General features: G+C 39.6%; 1 protein-coding gene across 3 annotated transcripts in view; it reads left to right on the top strand.

Annotated features, from left to right (window-relative positions):
- Window positions 1-2,845: 2,845 nt before the first annotated feature.
- CWC22 (CWC22 spliceosome associated protein homolog) overlaps window positions 2,846-9,303 on the top strand; it is a 30,792-nt gene continuing 24,334 nt past the window's right edge. Inside the window, exons 1-6 of one of the 3 annotated variants that reach the window (XM_061454703.1) lie at window positions 2,846-2,959; window positions 3,433-3,544; window positions 6,188-6,255; window positions 7,013-7,132; window positions 7,301-7,552; window positions 7,992-8,120. In XM_061454703.1, the coding sequence (XP_061310687.1) occupies window positions 3,518-3,544; window positions 6,188-6,255; window positions 7,013-7,132; window positions 7,301-7,552; window positions 7,992-8,120 (596 nt within the window). In that variant the 5' untranslated portion in view covers window positions 2,846-2,959; window positions 3,433-3,517. Of the gene's footprint in view, window positions 2,964-3,432; window positions 3,545-6,187; window positions 6,256-7,012; window positions 7,133-7,297; window positions 7,553-7,991; window positions 8,121-9,303 lie in introns of all 3 variants that reach the window. The other 2 variants (XM_061454686.1, XM_061454694.1) reach the window with 2 other exon arrangements.

The raw sequence follows: 9,303 nt of genomic DNA, 5'->3' as shown, positions 1-9,303 counted from the left end.
ATTTGCAAGCTATATAACTAAGACTGCCCTTAGAAAATATGCAAGTCAAACATTAAATTAAAAATCCCCAAGCAATTAAGCAATAAGTCAAAGTCATCACAATAAGCCCATGCTGTTTACAAGCTCACAGATGTTAGGCCCCAGCTCTGCAAATTCACCAGCCCCACACTTCAAGCAAGATGTGATACAGAGGATGCTGTTGATTTTGCAAAGCAATCCACAGGGCACAGTGAGAAAGTGTTTTGCATCACTGGGATTTAAAAACATTTTGTTTCAGTACAAATAGCCTTATCCCAAGGGAATTCTCACGAAACAAATACGATATTTCCATATTGATGAGAATGAACAAAATGTGAAGTGTTAAACATGTAAGTACAACTAAATTTTTAATGCTTTCATCTAGTGCTCTATATGCATGTAGTTAATCAATGACAAGTCTTTCAGAACATGTACAAATTAAAGTTCCCTTGTTATTAAGAGTAGCAAATATCCCCATGCTTCCCGTAACCACCTTTTCTAATCAACATCTTAATCCTCCAAAAGCAGAAACCTTCTATCATTTCCACAATGAGAACAGACTCACATGGGTATACATCAAGCGCTAACAGAAGAACAAGACTGCTGAATAATAAAGGAAACAAATCAGTGTCCTGAAAGGGCATTTAAAAAACAGTAGCTGTTCCAGCAATTGTATGTAATCATGAGCTGTTGTGAACAAGAAGAAAATCCTGGGATGCCTGACACTAAATCATTTTTAGAAAGTAGCAAGAAGATACTGAGAGCTGTGCTTTCCAGAAAAGTGTGGAGCTTAAAATTTGTAGCCTAACCAATAAATATTACAGAATAAGTCAATAGATTTCCAGTACTCTCCAGTACTTCGGCATTGAAGGGATTATCCTCAAAAATAACCACTGAATAGGACTTTTACTTTACATAGAACTTTGTGTCATAAATTTCAAAATATAGCTTTTTTATGATGAAACATCTTCATTTTGCTTTCTTAGTTCATTATCTTGATTTCACTGTTTATTCCATACTTTGAGGTAAATTGAATTAGCTAGTTTTCTGCAAAGTTTCAATAACATTTTCCTATTATTTCAGGTAATAATGCATGTTTTTTCCTACGCTGTTGTCTGGTGTGTGAGACTGGCCACCATCGCAACACAAAGAAGACATTAAGACCTTATATCCTTCGTAGTCATTCTGCACTTGAAGTGAGTGATTCAGCTATCTGGTCTTCTTGCTTTACAAAATGCAAGGACTTTGCAGGTTTTAGAACCTTACTTACTCAGATTGGCTCACCAACCTATAGGACCAAGGCATCAGGGCTGCAAAATATGTGGTAGAGGAAGGCTACAGGACCCTAGGCACAACCAGGAGTCACCCAGCTTCTGGCCCCAGACCTGGACTCCTGGGCTGCCTGGGGGCTTGAGACAGGGCAAGGACTCTACAGTACTGTGGAAGTACCTCCCTCTTTGACAGCTACTTAGTTGTGAGAAAGGAGCCATTTTTCCACTAACGCAGTCAGAGGGTGCAGTTCTCACAGGAGGGCAAGGGGGAACAGGAATAAAACATGTAAAATTACATGCTTTCTTTTCCCATTTCTTGCAGGGATGCTGCAGGCAAATACCTGTCACTCACATGAAACAATCTTATGGATTGGTCTGTGAATACCATAGCTCAGCAAATTTCAGCTGTGAGACGAACGCAGGGAAGGGGTTAGCAGATAACACCATAACTGTGGTTGTGAGTCAGTGTAAGGCTAACATACACTCAAAGCTCATCAGAATCCTCTGCAGTTGATGTGTTTCTGCCTTGTTTGAAAGGCAGGATTATAAGTATTGTTTTTCCAGCATTGCTCCCACCTTATTGCCACCTTCTTCCCCTCAACAAGTACAGTGTCCCACTACACGTGCACACACATGGACTTCATGTGGACACTGGTGGGTGCAGCACAACAGAACTGCCACATGGCTCAGTTACAGATGTCCCTGCAGGAGCCATCTGGCTCTTGGCTGAATTAACACCTTTCTGACCGTGATGTGCTGTGTCCTCAAAGAGTTTATTTTCATTATCTTGCAAGAGGTGAAAATGAACCATAATCATTTTAAGACCTTACATAGCATTTTTTGTCCTTTTGTTTTGTTTTCCCTCCCTATGACTTTAATGACTTTCCACAAGCCAGACAAATTTGTGCCCGTAAAAAGCCACAGGCTCTGTGTTAGTGTTAATTGGTGGTGCTCAATTACTCCAGACTTTCAGAGGCCAAAATGCCCCCTGTGGTAAACAGGTATCCTAACAGCATTTTAACACCGATCATAGTGTCATGTATTATGTGTGTCCTAGACATACTTCAAGTAACCTGTGTGACAGCAAGCGTGCACTGCAGGTGTTAAGGCACCAGTGTACTGAACTTACTCAGTAAATTCACTGAGATGCTGGAAGACTTCCTGTTCGTATAGGACTTGACTGCTCGTTAGCCGTTACCTGTATTTCAGACGGGGCCCTTGTACATTTGGTAGCAATGGGGTTGGTTTTCCGAGACGCCTTCACCTAAGAAGGCAGCACTAGGGAAGCGCAGGCTGAACAGAAAGGAGCAATACACCTGCTACAGAACTATAGTCAGGAGTCACTCTACCAACTTATGTCCCTCTGGCTTGTAGTTTTGGTGTTTTGTTTTGCTCTCCCCTACAACAACCACTAAAACCATTTTAATTCTAAATAACAAACTGAAACGAAACTGAACGGGCAAAGCCGGTGAACAGCTCCTAGAACACCCCGCCGACCGCAAGATGGCGGCTACCGCCGAACTACGCTTCCCGTCGTGCACCGGTGCCCGGGCTGCCGGAAGCTCGTTCTTCCTCACGCAGGCAACAGAACTACCGCCGGCTGCGCGCGCGCGCTGTACGCCGATGTGCTCCGGAAGTGAAGGTGCTGTGGCCGTGTGCAGTGGCGGGTGGTAGGTGCGGAGTTAGCTGGGCCGGGGGCGGTGGGTGGCAGCGGCCCCGCTGGCAGGGCGGCGGGGGGCTTTTCTCCCTTCCCACCTTACCCCCGGGAACGCGGGGAGCCCCCGGGCACGGCCCGCCGCCCCGCCTCGTGCGCCCATGGGTTGGGTGGTTGGGACTTGCCCTCGGAAGTCGCGGCTCAGCAGCGGGCGTTTACGCAGCCCGGCGGAGAGCTCGGTGGCGAGCCGGGACCGGGCGTCGTGTGGCTGTGCCCGTGGACAGGGCATCGGCCTCCCGGCTACTGTTCTGCAGCCGTTCTCTCCTGAGACAGGTGCTGTGTAGCAGTAAGAGGCCTGGCCAGGGTTGGGGGAAGTGTTTGTTTTGGTTTAAGGAGTTACGCAAGCGTAGCTTTAAAGAGCAAATTAAAAGAGCAAGTTCCGGCACCTCGTGCAGTGAAAACCTTTTTATTGTCTTCTGCGTGTTATAGATGAAATGTTTTTTGTATGCTGAACTCCAGCTTGGATTGTCTCATTGCTGCATATTCAGAGCTTCATAAAAAGTAGGAAGTCAAGATGAAGAGCAGGGTTACACAAGTAAATGTAAGTGTTTTTAAATCGTAGTGTTTTCTCATTCTCTTATTACGGGTGATTATGGTTGTAGTTGATGCTATAGTAAATAAACCTCCTAGGATTTAAAGCGGACAATATCCATAATTGACAGCAGCTGTTTACATGAGAAATAGTTCTATGAAGTCAGTGAATTACAGCTGTTTCTGGCACTTGTTATCCCAACAATACAACTTCTGAGCACTATTAGCATATAGTGATAAAGTAATAGGGAAAAAGTGGCTGAGTGATGAGTCAGCAGAGAACATAAGCATGTGGAGGAATGGGAAAAAGAGGTGTTGAAAAATTAATCATGTTAAAATGAAAAGATAGGAAATAGCAATTAATGTGGCAACTGTATTTCTTATTGTGAAAGCTAAACTTTGTTTCCCTTTTAAAAGCCATATGACACGCTTCTGAATGGTTGGGATTAATTTTTTTAGGAATGCAAGGAGAAAATATTGGCTTTAAAATTACTGGCCTAAAATGATGGTTTAGAAGTACAATGTTTGTAAAGTACTCTTTAAGTTTGGCGCAGGTTAGCAGAGCAATACCATGTCTCAAATCTTTGGTATTTCTCTGCCTGTTTCTAGAGTTTGACCCTGCATAGGCTTCTTCACTCTTTTGGTTCCAAGTTTTCTGATTGAAGTGGATTTTAATAGAGATGCCTGAGTGATCATTTGGTATCTTCTCAATATCTTCCCAGTCTGGTGGTTACGGTAGTGCTTCCTCATTTGTCAAAATCAGTCAGCAAAAGCAGCTACTTGGGCACTTCGACTTAATCATTTTGATAAAAATGGACAAGGAAGAAGACTGTGACTTGTGGAAGAAAGCCTGGTCACAAAGAGCTAAGGGTGACAAGTTCTTCAGCAAACAGCTGCTTTTGCAATGGGGCATGATAACTGCCAAATACAGAGGCATCCTTAACATTGCTTTATTTCTGTGAACGCTTCTCTTTTGGAGTCTGCTTGGGCAAAGGCAGATGACGTAGCAATCATGAGAGTAGATCATGCTGAAAAGACCCGCTTCTTCCCATCTGCTAAATATTGTTTGAATACAGTAACTCTTCTGTGTGTTTCAAAGATTTTTGTTCCCACTTTCGTGGAAGCTTAGGGTACAGTCTTGCATTACATTATTTTTTGTGAAAAACAAAAACCAAACCAGCAACTTAAGGACCTTTTTAACCTGGACTGATTTCAGTGATCTGCTGTATGGTGTAGTGCCACAAATGAGTATTGAAAGGGAAAGCAAACCTTGTTGAAAACATGTGAATTTGTTATACTAGCTTTGCCATCAAAGACAATGTGACTCTGGAATTAAATTGTCAGATAGACATTACTTTGCTAGGGATGCATGCTCCCACTAAATGGTGCAATGTATTTGTTTTGTACTGTTGTCTTGATTCAGGTACGCCAACACTGGGAATATCTTTTAACGTGGTGTAGAAATTTACTCCAGGGAAGATGATATTCTAGGATATGTTATAATGGCCTCAAAAAAATAAATATATACTTGCATATATGTACATACACTCCAATCTGAGTGATGGCAAGTCAGCCTCATCAGTCTGTTGATAGGATGATGCTCATGATTGTTGTGTTGCTATTATTACTTTAGGAAGCTTCCATTAATGTTGGTTTTACTTACACAGCTCATTATACGCGTGCCATATAGTAAAGGCACACTTGCCATGTAGTAAGGAGTAGCTTGCCATGTTGCTCCTAATTACAGTTTGGCGATCATTGTGTGTAACTGTCCATCAGGGTCAGCTTGTGACCAAGATGTCATTGTTTTCAACTAACCAACAGTTTTAACTGGTTCATTGGTGAAGAAAAAACTAGCGTGCTAGCATGTTGAATGATACAGTGCCATTTCAACAGATGAGAGGAGTATTTCAGCAAAAAAGTTCAAAGTGCATAAGCAAGTCCTTGTGTTGAGTTTCAGCATCAGGGTGGAGTGTTACCTACTTCACAGCTGATCACTGGCTGATAACACGAAATCATGCTTCTGAAAAATCATAAATAATATTTTAAGGGGAAAAAGGACCTTTACAATTAAAGTATAGAGGTTATAGCTATATAGCTATATAACTATATAACCTCTATACTCCACCAAAGTAATTTTGAAGCATCTTGATGAGGTGTCTTTGTATGTGTGTTGTAGATGCTGTCATGTTCCGATTTTTGTGTATAATTCCATACTTCTACAGGTCATGGTTCACTCCACAGAACTATTTTAAGTGTTTATCACTTAAATGATCCTGTAAACTTACATTTTATATCTAGAATTAAGTTTGCTTCCAGGATCTGTCAAGTGGAACAGTGTAACTTAGATGTTTATAATGAATGAAACTAGGAATGACTCATAAGAAAGTAAGTCATGGTTAGTAAAAAGGAGGAATTCAAGGATAAATCCTGCAGCATCCTGTAGGAGGGAGTCCAGCTGCTTAACTACTTGTCGCTTTAGAGCCAGCTGTCCGTGTCTTAACTGACTGCCGTTAGCTTTATTTGATGGCCCTTCTTGTAAAGGAGTAGAGAACTGAAGACATGATATGCTTTGATCTCAATATATATGTGCTCATGGTTATTAATGTATAATGTTTGGGCTGATTTTTTTTTTTTCCCCTGTTTTTTAAAGCATGGTTCCAGTTATGAAAAGAAGGAAAACTACAGTTCACACCAAAGGAGTCAGTCTCCAGAGGACAGGTAGAATGATTAATTCTTACACCATACAATTTTGTGTGTATACCTCATGTAGATAGTTAGATAAAGAAACAAAACCTTCACTTTTGTGTATTACTATAACTGAGCAGTGAAAAGTAAGTGTAAATTTAATAAAATATTTGCATGTTGATATAGCAGTAAATAAAGATGTGGTTTTAGGTTTTTTTTTTTAATCTTTAAAATCTTTTTTTAAATCTTAAAAAACAAAAATCCTTAGCATTCAGTTAAATTGTCACGGGAATGTGACAATTTGAAAGTGGCAATTAGATGCCAGCTTTTTGCTTGGACTCACATATTGCTGATTCTGTAGTTGTCACTTTAGAGCAAGATTATTGATGCTAGTAGGAGATGGTAGAGTGCACTTCAGTTGATATTTCTCCAAGGCATAAGATGAACTGTTACCAGTTTACCTTTAATTTCACATTTTAATTGGAATAAAACCTCTTGTACTAAGGAATGTGTGGTGCTGAATTTACCTTTGGTATTTGATGTTATTACCACTTGGCTTTAAGTTCTAGGGGGAGCTTCTTTTTACTGTGCTTCTTTGCTTTTTGATTATTTTTTGCTGACAGCAAGTTACTATGGAAGGAGCATCTTCTATCTGAATGGTGCTTAAACTGAAACTCAGGTTGCAGAATTGTAACGGTTCTGTATTGTAACATTATATTGCAAGTAGATATTAATAGCATTCCTTGTCAAAGCCTATTACTAAGAATTTTGTGTCTTGGGTTGCAATTAGGGATGTAGAGCGTGACAGGTCTCCATCTCCCAGAAAGAGAAGATATTCTGATGACAGCAGATATGACTATCATGAATATTCAAGAAGGGAATACTATGATGACAGAACTTCAGAAGGAAGGTATTAAGCCCCTTCTTAATCAGTAATAAAATACTCATTTTAATGAATAAGATGAGAAAACCTTGCACAAATCCTTGGGTATTTGGTGGTCTGAGTTTTTTTTGTTGTTGGTTGGTTGGGTTTTCTTGTTTATATTTTTTTTTTTGTTTTTGGGTTTTCTTTTAGAAGGATGGAAAGGGGTAGAGACAGACACCATGAGAAATGGGAGGAGAGAGAATCTGATAGAAGGAAGAGAAGATACTCATCACCTGATCATAGGAGTCCAGAGAGGTCAACAGTCCAGAGCTCACTTGCTCATGATGAGACCTCTTCAAAGAAGAAGAAGGAAGAAGTGGATCCTATCCTTACTCGCACAGGTGGTGCATATATTCCACCTGCCAAGCTCAGGATGATGCAAGAGCAAATCACCGATAAAAATAGGTGAGTTGAAAGTAATATATTAGCATTTCTACTGCAAAGTGAAACGGTAAAGAGTTTTGGTGAATGCTGGTGAAAATGGGATACCCTTGAAGAGCTGTGATCATTCTTTTGAAGGTATCTTTCTATCAGAAGAAAGGTAAGAGAATCAGATTATGACTGTACCTACTTCTGCTGTGAAGTGTAAATGGAAAAGTGGGATACCAGGGATTTTCTAGAATATCTTGGAAATCTGAGCATACTGGGTTATACCATGTCTGTGGAGAATTACATATTGGTGTATAATGTTGTTTTGGTATTTTCCTAATAGTTAAATGCATAATTGTGAACTAAACCTATTTTACTGATTACAACTTACATTTGTGTTTTCATATATATATATAAATTCATGCAATGCTACCTCAGATTTATGCATTAATAATTTATTATACCTTTGTAATAGCTTGGCATATCAGAGGATGAGTTGGGAAGCCTTGAAGAAGTCAATTAATGGTCTTGTCAATAAAGTGAACGTTTCTAATATAGAAAACATCATTCATGAGCTCCTTCAGGAAAATATTGTTCGTGGAAGGTAAGCCTTACCATTTGAAAACATTTTCTTGTGTTTCAATGATATCTGCAGGATTGCTTTTTGTTGTAATGTACAGAAAAGATTATTATGCTGTTTGAGGTCAGCATGAAGTCATGGTGATTGTGCAAACAGTGTGATATCTTGCCTTGCTTTCATTTTGGTGTTAGTAGAGGTTAAATCTGCTAGCCTAAGGGAGTATGGATTTCTTAGGCTGTCTACCACTTAAACATACCCAACCAAACCACCACCAACAAAAAAACCCTCTGAACAAAATATCCAGAACTGATTCTGTTAAATTTCAAACAGATAGCAACACTTTTTCTATCAACTTAGTCACTGCTATTTGAGGAGGTTATAGCGAAGGAATATATGACTTTCATGCATGCCATACCTCATGGGAAGATTAGAATCCTGCAAGTAGCATAAAAATGACAGGAGAGAATTAAGTAAAATCTAGAGAATGAGTAAGTGGTTTTTGAATGTAATTTCAGTTAGAAGTAATAATGAAGTCTCAAACAGTCTGTGTGGGGCTTCTTTTTACTTTCCAGATTTCATGTCCCTGAAACTTAATTTTCATATAAGCAGCAATATTTGATTTTAAAAATGAATTTATTAAACGTATTTTGAATACACTTGTCTGTGGAAGTTTTTGTGTGTGGTTTATAAGCTTATAAATTTCAAAATAATGTAGATGGAAAATGGCACCATTTTCCTTCTTCTTACAGTTAATTTTGACTTCCAAATTTGCAGAAAAGTGCATATGAAAGTAATGACATGAAGTTTTAACTAGCTCTGAGGCCTTTTCTGAGTTTGCTGAGTAGAGAGTAAATGGGATCTGAACCAGACCAGTTTTAGTGTATAAGCAAGAAGTAACTAGTAGTTTCAGAATTAAATAATTCTGGGTTTGTGCACTAGTATGAAATGAGTCCTGTTTCATGTGTCAGCCTCAAAGTAAGTAGGAATAAGGTCCTTATGCAGTTTGTGTTTAGTATCACATAGGTGTTTTCTGGGGGGATTCCAAAAGACCACAGAGAAGACAGAGTTGGATACCTGTGTGCAATTTGATGTTTGGAGGGTGTTTTTCTCTTCACCCATTTAGAGTTTTACTTTAGCTATATAACTCTATTACATACACCTAAAGCATTAGAAGAAACAAAACAAAGGGGGAGGTGAAGCAGGAGGG

The sequence above is a fragment of the Pezoporus flaviventris genome, unplaced genomic scaffold (assembly GCF_033815535.1).
Source record: "Pezoporus flaviventris isolate CSIRO_AGI_PZ_B2104156 unplaced genomic scaffold, CSIRO_AGI_Pfla_v1 ptg000001l, whole genome shotgun sequence".
Taxonomy (NCBI): Eukaryota; Metazoa; Chordata; class Aves; order Psittaciformes; family Psittacidae; genus Pezoporus; species Pezoporus flaviventris.
The sequence above is the reverse complement of the archived record's forward strand: the minus strand, read 5'-3'. Positions and strand labels throughout refer to the sequence as shown.